This window comes from Oryzias latipes, chromosome 9 (assembly GCF_002234675.1).
Source record: "Oryzias latipes chromosome 9, ASM223467v1".
Classification (NCBI taxonomy): domain Eukaryota; kingdom Metazoa; phylum Chordata; class Actinopteri; order Beloniformes; family Adrianichthyidae; genus Oryzias; species Oryzias latipes.
This window is the reverse complement of record NC_019867.2, coordinates 16,455,219-16,469,802: the sequence shown is the minus strand read 5'-3', so window position 1 is coordinate 16,469,802 and position 14,584 is coordinate 16,455,219. Positions and strand designations below refer to the sequence as shown.

At 38.5% G+C, this 14,584-nt stretch overlaps 1 protein-coding gene and 1 long non-coding RNA gene across 3 annotated transcripts; both read right to left on the bottom strand.

Moving 5' to 3' along the window:
- Positions 1-1,709: 1,709 nt before the first annotated feature.
- On the bottom strand, positions 1,710-6,545 carry LOC105354754. Its single transcript, XR_909312.3, has 2 exons — positions 6,207-6,545; positions 1,710-4,366 (listed from the first exon to the last, which is right to left on the bottom strand). It is a non-coding gene; the product is annotated as an uncharacterized LOC105354754 (long non-coding RNA).
- Positions 6,546-9,468: 2,923 nt separating this feature from the next.
- LOC101165737 (chymotrypsin-like elastase family member 2A) lies at positions 9,469-12,465 on the bottom strand. 2 transcript variants are annotated; one of them, XM_004072467.4, is made up of 8 exons: positions 12,345-12,465; positions 12,083-12,171; positions 11,771-11,872; positions 11,293-11,420; positions 10,728-10,864; positions 10,115-10,260; positions 9,616-9,768; positions 9,469-9,519 (listed from the first exon to the last, which is right to left on the bottom strand). In XM_004072467.4, the coding sequence occupies exons 1-8, from the start codon at positions 12,382-12,384 to the stop codon at positions 9,502-9,504; spliced, it is 813 nt and encodes a 270-aa protein (XP_004072515.1). In that variant the 5' UTR covers positions 12,385-12,465; the 3' UTR covers positions 9,469-9,501. The 2 variants fall into 2 exon arrangements, with proteins under 2 accessions (XP_004072515.1, XP_011477604.1); XM_011479302.1 differs by having other exon boundaries at positions 11,775-11,872; positions 12,345-12,386.
- Between the last annotated feature and the right edge of the window lie 2,119 nt (positions 12,466-14,584).

The window sequence follows — 14,584 nt, the reverse complement described above, 5'->3', positions numbered from 1 at the left end:
TTCTTTGTTCATTTTTAGGAAGGTAAAATGGCAAAACAGTTAGGCTTACACTAAAAGTTAATATTGAGAATCAAATTTCAGATCCTCCCTTGAGCTACTGCAGGTCTGAAGCAAAAGCTTTCCAAATTTAACCCAAGTGTGTTTGCATAAGCAAGTCAACTTCATCCAACAACGAAGCCTCAGAAGTGTTTATTAGCTTTATTTTTCAGTCACCAGTATTTTTCATGTAAAGATGAAGGATTTTATTAAATATTTCAGCTTTGAGAAAAGCTGTACATTGATTTTAGATTTGAATATGTCATGTGATTCTCTCAATGTCACTTTATTAAATTTGAGGACCTGAAACATTTTTTTAATCAAGGAAATTCTAAATTCTGAAGCAACATTTCGAATCAGATTTATTAAGTCACTGCGATTATTACCTGACTTTTTAATATAAAAGGCTCATCGATAAGAAGCTGACATTTTTATTTCTCAGTGGATTTTGCCAATACTTAATCTTACCAGCAGATAGCAGCAGTGGGATGTTTGCAGCACAGAAATGTGACAGTTTTTGGTTTCATAGCCGCTTTCAAGCATGAGAAAGAACTTTTTGCAGGCTCAACCAGCAGGTGACAGTGTAGCATTGACCATAGACAGCCAAGAAGGCAGCTGCTTTAAAAAAAATGGAATAGAAAAATCAATGAGGTATGCTTAGAGTATTCTTAATTCTGCTGAATCTAATCGGTTCAAGGTAAATCATTAACAGTCTTTGACAAATGTTGGGTCTTGTAGTTTATTTTATATAAAAAACTTAAATCTTATAATTTCTTTAAATAACAGTGTAATTTTATAAATCTACTAAAATGATGTTTGTTTTGTTTTTTGCTTCTTCCACAGCAGTCAACACCTTCTGTAGTTTTTGGCATGTCTTGCATACTGATGAGTTTGTCATCACCACATCATCTCAGCTTGTTTCGTTCTTTAATTAAAAGTCTGTTGACAAAAAAATTCCTGCTGAGCAAGAAGGGCTGTGCCGCTGTTATTCCAATATCAGGGTTACAAGGCTATCAAAAGTGATTTGATGTTTGTGTGCATGCATATGCAAATTTAGAGAAGTTTGGTGACTGAAGTCCAGCTGTGAAAACATGATTATGTCTGATCAGCATTTTGTCATTAATTATTCATATTATTATAGAACAGTCAGGAAGAAGTGAATACAATCCATTATGTCTGTTACACGCATAAATGTAAAACAATATAGTGACATTGATGTCTTTGATAATTACAATGAGTCAAAATAACAAGGCTGTGTTGGAAGCCACTAATGCTGTCCTCGCTTTTTTAGGATTAAAAATACATTTTGCCTTATTTTCAGATATGTTGATCCCTCAGTGACAACATGCAAAGCCACAAATATCACTGATGATTGATGTACAACCTGACAAGGGTTATGCAACCCTCCAGCGGTGCAGATGGAGCTGCAGATTACTCGTCACTCAAACATTTATTAGTAATCTCTATCTGCAATATATGCTTTATGTGTTATGCAATGCCTTGTTAAATGTAGAGAGCTTTTCCCACATCTGTTTTTGCTGAAATGAAAGGAGAATTTGCTGCTGTGCAAAATGTTCTTCCAAATAAAGTTCAACAGAGTTTAGAGGTGAAGTTAAGATTATACCGTATGTGGAGGAGTGTGTGGAAGTGCAAAGATCAAGAAAGCAGATTGATTTAAAAGTAACGTTGTTTATTGACAAACTGAGTCAATAAAGAATTTCTTCAATTCCGAGCAGACCTGTCTTCACAAACAAAGATTTATATCACGATTTTCTGTTTCTGCCCTAAATTGGTATGGAGAAAACTGCAGGCCCAAGAAGCTGGGTTGGTTTTGGTAACTGCAGTAAAAAAAAGAAAACGTTTTTTTAGAAAACTTTGTTGTCCTAATGAAAAATTTTTAAAACTCAAGACATGGTCCAGTAATCCACTTTTTTTGCTGCACTTTAAAATATGCATTTAAGAACTCACTTTAAAAAAAAGAAAGAAAAGGATTTTGTGTCTTTCCACCCTTGCCATAAAGTCAAGACACTTTTATTTGACCTTTTTCTAACACAAATTTAATCCCATAAACACAAAATCCTGTTATACTTGTGACTAAAGACGTGAAAATCTCAGTTTTTTCAGTTTAGCTTAATGGCAGGAGAGAAATGTGGTAAATACGAAAAATCAAGTTCCTGTTTAAACCAGAAACATTATTGATCTGAATCAGTTAGAATTGGATAACTCATGTAATATATTCAGAGAAATTAATAATATTTATGCTTCGTATAGTTTTATACTCACACCAGTATCTTATTTATTCATGAACTAGGAAAGCAAATCTCATTGAATAGAAAGTTATTAGTCATTTAGTTCAAGGTAGCTTTAACTGAAAGACAAGTCAGCCATTGAATCAAGACAACCCAATGGCTAGATATAAATATTCCACCAACAAGTGTAAAGACATGGTTCTAATTCTAGTTATGCTGCACTTCTGTTTTTTAATTTATTTCAACATTTCAAATAAAAAGAAATGCAGAACTGCCTTTTACCACAAAAAGTTACCATTTGATATGGATAGAGTGTAAGCACTGGCCTGGAAAGATTACACTACGACCGTTACAGCATATACCCATGTTGGAATCTAGTTACAAGATAAGGATTACAGCGCTTGTGGTAGATTAACAAACAGGAAGTGGGTCACAGCAGCAGTCAGTGTGTTCAGTATTGATTAGCTCAACATACGATGATGCACACACAGAAAGGGCAACATGTCTGGTAAAGAGTTTATTGCCTGACTTTACAGAACAGAGTCAAGACCAAGCAGAACAACAATGCAGATAAAGGACTGCCGGAAAAAAAGTTGCTATTTGGTCTGTTGGATTTCTCTAATTCAGCTAAATTATGACAGACGAAAGTCCCACGTTCAAACTGTGGAACTTTTTTTATACAACCAGGGCTTAGGCAGAAAGCTGTAGCTGCTCCACAGATAAAGTGGTGAACAGACAGGATGTGATACCAAAGTAAAACTTCTACAGATATGTTTCTTTGGTGAAAACACAAAGACATTGCCCTTTATGGTTTACAAATTAACTTCTGGCTCACATAGCAAAGTCATATTTCACTACATGTTTTGCCTTTTTTGTAAATACAGCAGAAATTTCCCTACAAAAAACACTAAATGCACTTGGAAATATGAAGACAGATAGAATAGATACCTAGTTCGGCCTTCATTTAAGGTGAACTCATAAGACAGAGGCACACAAAAAAATTGGGTTTTGTATGTATTTTTTTTACTTTTAAATGTGTTTGGAGTTGAACGGGTGTTCCCTTTTGTATAGAAAAAACTGTAAAACAGAGCAAATTTCTCCTCTATTTCTTTTCTTTGCACTTGATTAATTTAATTTAATAAAAAATGTGACTTTATTTCCATCTGTCTTCCTTTGGACTCCTGCTTCTCTTAGCCTGCTGGATGTCCTGCTGTGTACTTGCTGTACTTAGTGGAATCTGGTAGCAGAAAATAAAGTTTACTGTTCATCAGCTTTGAAATAATATATGAATTTTTCCTCATTTAGTAGTGACTAAACGAAAGCTCTACCCGCTAGGACTTCTGTATTCCACTTACTTAAACTCTTTGTTGTTTCTCCCTCATAAGGAGCCAGCTGTCAAACATGGAGGGATGAAAAAGTGTGGAGCAGTGGAAGAGACTGACAGATGGACAGTCCCAGCGACGCACAGCAGAGATAAGAGGATTGGGCATGGCTGTTGTAGTTAGTCTTGCTACAAATCTCGATGCTCTTAGTTTACTGGTTTGTCAAGTGTTGTGTGCCTCTGTGTTGTCACGTATATATATGTCTTCCTCATTTTTTTATGTTTTGATCTTTTTGTGCTGTCTTTCTCAGAACTCCCTCAAGTACTGCACAGGTGTTAACATAATAACAGCTATTCTAAGCAGGTGCTCACTCAGCTTTCCCTCCAAATTCTTCAATCTCAGTAGATTAAGTTGGATTTTGCCAAAACATAATTTATCATTTCTTAATCAAGCTGCAGCCAGCATGTACTTCTGTTCAGCCTTCTTCTGATCCAGCCTTGGAACAAAAACTGGCACTTTATCTTGGTGGGAAGGCACCTTGCAGGCTTTGTAGAGGATCACAAACAGAATGACGATGAGGACGCCGACTGCTGAGTTGCAAACAATGGCCGCAATGGTCCAAAAAGACAGACCCATCCTCAGATCATGCTCCATGCTTGATTGGGCAGTGGCGTCCGGAGCGGCCACATCAGACTTCAAATGTGGGTCTGACGTGCGCTCCCAACCGCGACCAACTTTCCTCGATTTTGCAGCTTCTCACTGAAAAGAAAAATTAAACTGTCAGTTTAGTTTTCCTACATGCACACATGCCTACGGCACACTCAGCCAGTTAACCAGCCTTTCGGGTGGTCACTGTGCGCTCTCTGATGAGATCAGCACAGTAAAGATCATTTTCTCCACATGAGGTGCTTAATTTCGCAGCTACTTTAAATTAAGCACAACACAATTTGTACAGAGCCAAAAACAGTATTCTTAAGCATTTTTTTGAAAGGCTAAAATTACATTCCATTGGCAAATACACTGGGTTAAATAGGAGAAGTACACATTAAATGTAGTCAGAATACTGGAAGACTTGAGAAGAAAAATAAAGTAATCTGCAACTTGTAGAGTATGGCATAAAAAATAGACCTGATAAATTACATGGACAGTAGACCAAAAATACATAAACATTTCTTCGGCACAAATGGAATGCCATAGTAGAGAACTGCAGTGCAAACAAACCAAACAGAGACGTTTATACTGCAGTTTGTGTGTCACGTTTCTTTCTAATTTTCTTTCTTTTTATGAAAAGAGTGAGAAAGTTATTAAACTGATAAAAGAGATGCCACTGAGCATTTGGTGCAAGTGTTCTGAATGCCCATTTAGCAAATTAGTGTCAGGCAAACATGCGGGAATAAAGTAAGTTTTTGCCTCATTTTAAAAAGGAGTTGATGAAGTGAAACTCCTCATCAGCAAGTGCTGAGAATATTGCCATAAGATGGGAAGTGAAAACTTCTTTTTGCTCAGATCTTATCAGTGGGAAACCTAGCTCATCTCCTCTTTGCTTTGCCACTCTCCCTTCCCTCTAATCCATTTCGAACAAGACCACATATTTCCTGCACTCCTTATCTGAAAGCCATACTAAAGCAATCCAAGCCCTTCCCTGTGGTTGAGAACTCATTCCGAAGTTATTTATGCCTTTATGGACTTTTTTTGACGAAGCCAAACAAAGATGGATAGCTTAGCTGGGGTAGGTGGCAGTGATGCATTTGATCTGCACTCCAATCTTGAAGTTGGTCCACGCTTGTGGGAGACAGTTGCTCCCAGGACACTGGTGTGAGGACTGCAGGCTGTATGATCACTCACTGTGGTTACTGCTGATAAAGTCTCTCTTGTGACACTGCAACATATGAGGCAAAACCTCTGACATCCAAAGCCAGGTGACCCCATTGCTCTTCTTATTACAAGCATGGCAAAAGCAAGAAACTGTAGGGTTCTAGATTGCAGAGACAGAGAATAAAGGAAATACAGCAACTATTTCTAATCTGGTGCAAAAGAAGATATCTTCATCAGTTACCAATTTACATTCCATTTACATAAATATGTACTTTTGGGACGCCTTCCAGAAAGAATATTAAAATCAAATTAAAAATGCTTTTGGAAATAGACATTTCTTTTGGTCTAAAGACTCAAAAACCATCAAAGTTTAATAACTGAAATGTTCACTTGGTTTTTGCAGGTCAATTTTAGAGTTTTCAAAATGTTACCCACTCACAACAAAAAACTCCCTGAGGCCAAAGGAGGAGTCCAGTATTATGTAATGACTGTGATCCATGTCTGTTAAAGCAAATAGGGAAGCTTAAAGTCTAAAACTGGAGATGTGCACAGCTCCAGATCAGCATAAGCTTGTATGACTGCCTGTCAATGGTGTCCCTGACTTGGCCCATTGTGTGGCCTGTGCATGCAAATAATGCAAATGCATGGAATGCAGCACTGAGTGAAGGAGTGTGTGCCTGCCCTCTAACTTAGAAAGTCTCTGTGAATAATGCATCAGCTTACAGTGGAGTGCAGCCTCCCTCTCATGTGTCAGATCCCCTCAAAGAAACATACAGCTGCTTACCTCTTTGTGCGTCTCCTGTCTGGTCTCCAAGAGTTTGAACTTTGTACTCCTTTTATCCCCCAGCTCCTAAATTATGTCAAAAACCAATATTAGTCGACACTAGTTTTCAAATAGAGTGCAAGCTTTGTCCTTGGAGTCCATGCCTTCACTTTGGCCAACCCTTCCATCACTTTTGGGCTTGTGATCGGGTCCTGTGCAGTGATCGGGTGACAGGCCGGCGGAGTGGAGATGCTGCTCTCGCTGTGGCTGTTTATGGTCCCGCCCAGCCCTGCTCATCCACCCCTACCCCCTACTCCAGCGTGCGGCTGTGTCCCTCCTCCAGCCAGCACATTACCGAGCATCTATTTAAACCTCCGCACTCTCGGAAAACCCTCTCCAGGGCTCTCTCCTTTACTGCTGTGGAAGCAGCGATACAATGAAAGACGCGCAGAGGAGGGAGATGAGCTGCTAAAAATAAACAGCAATAAACACAGACTGAAGGAGACTTTCCTTCAAAGCCTCTTTGCAAAACAACAAAATGTCTTTCAGCTTCAACTCCAGAACAAATGCTTTGGTACAAAACTTGAAGAATGCTCATTTTAGTCATCTTCTTCTTCAATGTTTTTAGTTTTTAGTTTATGCAGGCACTTGTGTGGTACTGATTAATTTTGTGGCTTTAGTTTGAAATACTACACTTGTTAATTTTTTTATGACCAATATGGTGCCGCGGTGTATAGGATCTAAAAATGGTGGAAACTGGGCTTGTAATAGGAATTTAAACAATCTAATGATGGGAAATGCTTTGGTGCAATTTCAATGAAGAAGATGCCTCACTCTGAAGCAGCAGCTAGATTCCCACCTTCTCTTCTCCACCATTCACAATCATATTTTGCCTTTAAATTCATGGGTGGTTGTCTCTCTCCGCATCCAAGAACAGGAGCGATGCTTTGCATAGGTCTGACCCTCTGCCACCAGAAGGTTCATGTGTTTATTCATCTGTTGTCAGAGCCTATCCCAAACATGCAGGAGACCATCCGCCCAGAGCCTAACCACCTAAGCAACCTGATAAGCATGAACTGAAAAGTCATTCTAATAAACTGATTGTGATGAACTTAAATGAACACAGCTAAGGACATAGAAACAAATGAAACCAGGTCAAACTGTGACATAAAAAAACACCCACAAAGACTGAAACCAGAACAAAAAAAAAAACACAACTAAAGACAAATCAAACTAATTTTCACAAGAACTTCTAACCTATTTTTTATCCATTTTCAAATGTTTGAATTGACTGTGCCAATAAAGTTTTCCCTTTTCTTTCAAAGATGACTTTTTAATTTTTGCCTCAAAGGACAACGTTTATCCAATTGAAGTTAAATTGTCTCCTGTTTCCAATAAACACACTTTGAGCCCCCATTTTCTTAAAACGTTTTTTCTTTTGCCTGCTTTAGGTTTAAATGACATTAAGGAAAAATAAACACATGCAAAATAAATAAATGACTGAATTACTTTATAATTTAATATAAAGTGGCAGCAAAGTTATGTTGCAGTGAATCAACTTAGGTTGGTTAAGTTGCACCAGAGTAATACCAATGACTTTTTTTCATACAGTTTTAAAGTTTGTCAACTATAAGAGAATACAATTTTTAACCGATTTTTTAACAAATCTTAAGAAACAATTGAGTTTAAAGATAAACATCACTTGTGCAAGCACTGCTTCATTACAAAGCAGCTTTTCTCTTCGAAGTGAAACAAAAAAACACTAAACTGAGTAGCTGTTGTGCAGGCTGCGAACTTGTTGCCCCATCGTCTCCTGATTAGTATTCAGCAGAAGCCCAGAGTGGAGGACTCTGCTGCCTGTTTGTGTGTCTGTGTGTGATTGTATGAAAGACAGAGAGGAGGGGGTCTACGCAAAGACAAAGCTTTCTTTTAGGCCCCATGCTCTTCCTCACCACCAGTTTCAGACAAAGGTTTCTGCTCTGGAACATGTCCAGCAGATCAATCAAAGAGGCACATTCACTGCTGTTCATGTTCCAGGGCTGAATCGTTTGGATTAAATATGAATGTGCTGGCTGACAATGTAATAACTGCCAGTGATGTAGAAACTTAATAAATGTAATTAAATGTAGCTCTAAATGAGCAAAAGATGCAATTAAACTCGAAATAACACGAGTGATATCTGCTGTTATGGTTTATTGTGGTTAAAATTTTAATGAATATCTGTTATGATGTATCATTTCTATCCATGAGCATCCATCTTATTGTTAGACGCCATTGGATTCATTGGATTATATTAAAATTATTAAAATTATATTAAAATAATACTTTTTTAAGTAAGTCCATGCCATCTATTAATGTCCAACTGGGATAAATCACATTCTTCATGTTATTATTTGTACTTCATAGTTCTAGTTTTGCCTTAATACTGAAATATATGCTTTGTCAATAAAGTAAAGGGATTTTAGCGAAGAAGCAGCCTTGTGGAGTTAATTGCACAGGAGCTTGATGGTGCAGTCATCATTGGCCACAGGCAGATGTTCCAGAAAAAGTTCCTTTGGGTGTGTGAGTCATCACATGAGCTCATATAGCTGAAAAATGTAAGGGACACATACAAACACTCTGTCGCAGTCCATCTCCCTCAGTTTGACCATAAATACAAATGCTAACATTCCCATCCAGGCAATATTGCCTGGATTCACAGAAAAATTCCCATTGTACACATCTATTCACAAAGCAATACCGATTTTTACCTGGTCTTATTTATGTTCACAGAGAGGTGAGAGGAAAAGCCAAAATTCATTTAACTCAACCTCCTCTTGCTGACCTTCATTTTCAAACCATGATAAGGAGCTTAGAAGCATATATTAGGGGTTTCCAAAAAGCCCTTTAAATATCAGAGTATGAGAAGGCACACATAAAACGTTCCACATGTTTTTATTCTTGGCTCTTGTATTTTTTTTTTGGCCAGCAACTTAGTGCATTAGCATTTTTTTTTAAATGTGAGTACTATATGCTTACGTTTTTCACTTAATGCACATTCTCCTTTTCCTTGAACAGTGAGGGTGTATCTGTCAGAAATAATTCTTCAAAATGAGTGTTTGATGACACCTGCTGGACAGTTGTTGATGTTGTTTAAGTGCTTCCTGAGGCTGAAACAAGCTAAATTAATGCTAATGATTTAATGGAAAAAAGGCATAAACTCAAAAAGGGTCACGTCAAAGAGAATTGCCATACAATGCAATCTGACTTGAATGGGAACAATAAGATCAAACATAAGACAATACATTTTTTTGGGTATGTTTATTCACATAACAATTTAGTTGTTCATCATAACCTGCAAGTACAAAAAGAGAGAAACGTTATGCAGTTTACAGTAGAAAGAGTTTTGTCACAGTCTTATAATATAATTTGGGTTTTGTGGGTTTTTTACTTGATCGATCCAGCCATTGAAAGCAGAGACTCTGGTGAAGACGGTCGGCTTCTTCTCAAAGTTGCAGCCAAGGCCCGACACAAAGCTGGCAATGCCGTGGACCTCCCAAACACCCTGAGCATTTTGACAGTTCAACGGGCCGCCTGAGTCACCCTGGACAGGGAGGAGGAGGGTTTGTGTTTTGAGCAGCGTTGCAAGACATCGTTTGGAAAATCAAAAATAGCCAAAGGTGTCATAGTTTTCCTTAGCTGACAAATAACATCTGGCTTTATTTGAACTAAATAAAAGGTTCAGTTCAATAAAATAATGAATTCACCTAAACTTAAATTTGCAGTTAAACCCACTGCATAATTTGTACAGAAATACAAACAAGACTTGCTTTGCCTTTAAACTAAGGCATTGATCAGGCATATAAGAGGAAAGAAAACTGCTGACTGGAAAAATGGCAGGCTCATACTTCCTTCAGCACACTCACAGACACACAAAGGTACACACTTACATTGCATCCAGCCACAATCCCATCACCTCCGGCACACACCATGTTGGTTCTGACAATGAAACCCCACCAGTCAGGTTGGGAGCAGGTGGCGTGGTCGGCCACAGGCATCAAAGCCTGCTGCAGGTTATCAGCAATGGGGCCTCCAGCTAAAACACACAGGTTGAGTCATTGCCGTTATTCACATAGACTGTCTGATGTCAAAGCTGTTTTATAACATCGTTTCAAGAATCTTATTTTTTATTTTTTATTTTTTTTAAAGCTTGTTTGGTGAGGCTGCTTTTTAATGTCAAGCAGTCTCTAAATGGTAACCTACTCCTACTACTATCAAGTACATCAAGTTTGTATAAGTCACAGCTGAGAAAATGGCTCAGTATTCATCAAAGTTGCCACTGAATGTGATGCCTTTCCTGCTCTATCTGCCACATTTGGACAACCTGCTGTCTTGTAATGTTTTATTTTTCAGGCTCTTTAGATTCTATATGAATTTTTCATTTCTTATATTTAAAAAAAAGTGATGTTTGTACACTTCAACTTTATTGTTTTGCTCCGTTTCATCCTGTCGATGAAAACTGGCCCTGTGATGAACACCTAAAAGAAAGCGCCCCAAACTTACTGTACAACCTGCCCCATCCAGTGATGTAGCAGGGGTAGAGGTTGGACAGCACAGTCTCAGCAGGTGGAATACATGCCAGCTGCACATGATCACTCAAAGTCACAGGCTCGGACAGTTTAATCAGGGCAATGTCGTTACTGGAAGAAAGTGGAGCAGATTAAATGAGATCGGCCATTTACATCATCTCTTTGGAGCAATAGAGGCTAGCATATGACTTGATTATTTTCTTGTTTTTACGTGTTTTCCATCAATAAAATTGATGAGTAAGACAACAAAACAATCGTTTATAGTTTTTGGAATAAGATCTGCTGTGTCCATTCTGGTGATAAATAGCTAGTTTGTTCAAAAATGTTATAAATTTGGTCTAATTGGTTGAAGCAATGCTTCTGATGATTGGAGCTGGTTGGTTTGATAAATAAGACACACCTTTCAGCTCATTTGCAGCTTACAGGTAGTTTCACAAAGTCAGTTTCTTTTCAGTCTTATTTCGCTATGTCAACTTGTCTCACAGATTGCAGTGTTCTGTGCACTGCTGTGTATAATAGCTTTGCAGTGTTTTTGTTACCCTAAAGCCACCAAAAGGGAGTTCCATTTCTCGTGGACAACAATCTTCTCTGGAAAAATGGCTTTGGAACCAACTTCATCCTCCAGCAGATTGTGTTTGCCTACAAACACACTGTAGGAGAAGTCGGGCTGTAGGAGATGGAAGACAGTTGATGTCAAAGAAAATATGCAGTTAAATATTGTAAAGAAAAAAGATTCTGATAAAAACCCCTCCCCAGGGACCCTTCTACCCTTGAAAATGAATAAAAATGGAATGGCAAATTGTACTGTATGGCAACAGAGGTGTTTCCGATTTTGAACGTTAATCTTTGAAATTTAGAACATGTTTTTTCTGTTTTGTTAGGGTCGCAAGGGCCTTTGGGGTTCAATTTAGTCATTAAATGAAGTACAGAGTGGCTGCACGCAATTGCACAAGACACAGAGGGGTTGAGTGCATAGATGTGGCTCTTGTATGTTTGTGTTTGTGTCCTCAGCTCCACATACTTGATGCAATGAGCAGCAGTCATCACCCAGTTGGCAGCAATCAGAGTTCCCCCACAAGTGTGCCTCCATTCTCCATCCTTCTCATACTGCAGGGAGATCTGGAACAGGAAGGTGACAGCGTAAAGCCCACGCTGCATGCCTCAGTGTTGCTGTGATGCTTTCAGTTTGTAAATGGAGTTTAGAAGAAAACAAGTTCATTTCATGAGTTTCAGCAGCCCCTAACTCTGAAATCTAATAACCAGATGCTGAAGCCACAGGGTCTGAAAGTGCTCAAGAAAACACTGACAGATGTGTGCATGTTAGCAGACCTGCCAGGGCCAGCTGTGGGGCTTGGCATCCTCTCCATTGACCACGCGGGAAGTCAAAGGCTGAATGGGTGGGGTGCCGCACCCAAGGGCTGGAGGAGGATCAGACACTGATAGGCATCATTTTTACCTCTGATTCCCAAAGTCAAAAACAGCATTTGTTAATCTTTGCTTCAGTAAATAATGGCAAATCCTTTCTTCACTCATCAACAACAGAAAAAAACAGTTATCTGCCGACCAATAACTTAACAGATGCTCTTCTTACCACTAGCAATGAGGAGTGAGGCCAGGACAATGGGGATCATGCTGATTGATGCTTCTGCTAAGAGACAGCAGGACACAGACTTCTCTTTTAAACTTTCCACCAGAAGTAACTCCCTTTCTGAATGCAGCCTCAGACTTTGCAATTGGTTGCACTTGGCCTGAGAACCGTATAGGAACCAATAGAAATGGGGGTCAGTGAATGTGTATGGCTGTCAGACCTTACAGGTGTGGCTTTGAGAACATTTCTCATGATCTTTCCGTGACATTCAGATGCATGTTGTTAAACAGATATGCAGGAAACTGTGTTAGAGAAATTTCATAGGAATAAATCACTAATCTAAGTTTCTAATCTAAGTTGCATGGCGCTTTCTGTGCACCCTGCTACATTCTATGTGCATTTGAACTCACCTTTACACATTTCATGATAAAGTTCCAATCAAAAGCTTGCATAACAGCATGGCAACTCAACATCTGGAATCCAGGAAACAACCTTTTTTTTTTTGCAACTCAAAGCCAAAAATCAGCTAAGAAGTGGTACAAAACATAACCAATATTGAAAAAAAAATACAACAGAAGGTTTCACTGGTGCAGAATACATTTATAGCAGCACGGCAAGCTTGCTCGTAAAGCTTCTACGGTGAGTTGTGCTATGTCAGGAATGAGAGGCCATTTTTGCGATAAATGTGACAATCAGCACATTTTGCATTGAAACGCTCTTTTCCTGTGCAGTTCATTTGCTAAACTTATCGTTAATCATGCTTATTCTGGTCTGTCACAAGGCTGTTCAGAAATAATGAATGACACAAACACAATTCAGCTGTTCTGGAGAAAAAAAATCCAAAATGATGCCGCACGAACAGCTAGTCAGTCAGTGACTAATTCTGTTGCCAGACAAATACAATGTGCTTTCATATCAGAAAATAAAATGCTTTAAAGAACAGAGCGTTGGAGTCTTAATATCAGTGTGAAAAGTAATAAGCTCTTGCAACCGCTGACTACTTTATAAACTTGTTCTTTTATTTTCCGGTTCACCACTAGATGGGACAATTTATCTGCTTAGACACCAAACATGGTTATATTTTAAAATGGCAATGCAGTGAAGGCTGTGCTGTTGTCTTCAGTGTTGACTTTGAGATGTAACAACCAAGCTTTACAAATTGAATCCTCTCCAAAGAAAGGAAAAATAAAAACATCTGTTCCCAATCAAAGCGGTCAGCAGCATAGAAAGAAAGAAATGTAAGAGCTTTGATCCTAAAATGACGGCAAGCCTCCTTCACGTTCCACAGAGAATGCTTTGGCACTGAAAGGACTGAGAACAGCTGAAACTGCATTTAAAGTTTTGCTTTGACTTTTTAAAATCACCTAATTCACAGCTTACAGAGCAGAGCAAATGATCAAAATATACTAGAAAGGTAGCAACACACAGAGAGACACAAATAAAGACAATTCTCAAAACCCCCCCTGCACGGGTGTGTTGTTTTTTTTCTTCACGCACTCATGTGAGTGCACATGCATTTCTGCTCTGCTGAGTGTAACTTTGTTTACAGGAGAGATGTGCAATTAACTGAAATGTAATTAAAATTACTCACCATCCTAACAATTGGTAAACAAATCAGTTTCTTCTGATTTAAACTCTTAAGATTTTTGGCCTGATGACACAGGATAATAAGGAGAGACAAGAGAACCAGGGAAATCCCCCAAACCTGATGATAATGAATTAGTTTAATTTTATTATTATAATTTTTTATTGGGGTAATTGCCACATTATTTTTCCAATCAGTTCTTAGTGACTTGAATATATCTACTTTCTGTAGTATTCTCAACGCTGAACCAGACAGAACAGCTTCCTGAGACCCCCTGAAGCGTTTCCATCAGGTATGCTTCAAAATGTTTTCCCTATCTGAACAGCAGCTGACCTCTGAATGACTGGAAGGTTCATGGTTGGTTTCTGTTACACTGAGGCAGTAAACACTTCACTGGTCAAAACCATTTTCTACTGCAAGCACATGAAAAAGATTTAGCAAAATATCTAAATATTATTGTGGCACTCATATACAATCGGATGCATCCAGCTGTGGTTTTAAAGTCCTTGAACCCTTTTTTTCTCTCTGCACACATTGTTTAGCTCATTCTTAGCTGACTAATGTCGACATTAAGTGCCATGCTTTGTTTTTAAGACAAAAGCATGCATTTTCTTGCGACTGCTCTTTTTACCCCAGACTGTGCGCTTTTAGCTAGAGG

Coding starts and splice junctions, on each gene's coding strand:
- LOC101165737 (XM_004072467.4), bottom strand. CDS start 12,384: ATGATCCCCATTGTCCTGGCCTCACTCCTCATTGCTAGTG. Junction 11,873..12,082: donor CCCACAGCTGGCCCTGGCAG/GTCTGCTAACAT, acceptor TTCCTGTTCCAG/ATCTCCCTGCAGTATGAGAA. Junction 11,421..11,770: donor CTGCTCATTGCATCAAGTAT/GTGGAGCTGAGG, acceptor CATCTCCTACAG/CCCGACTTCTCCTACAGTGT.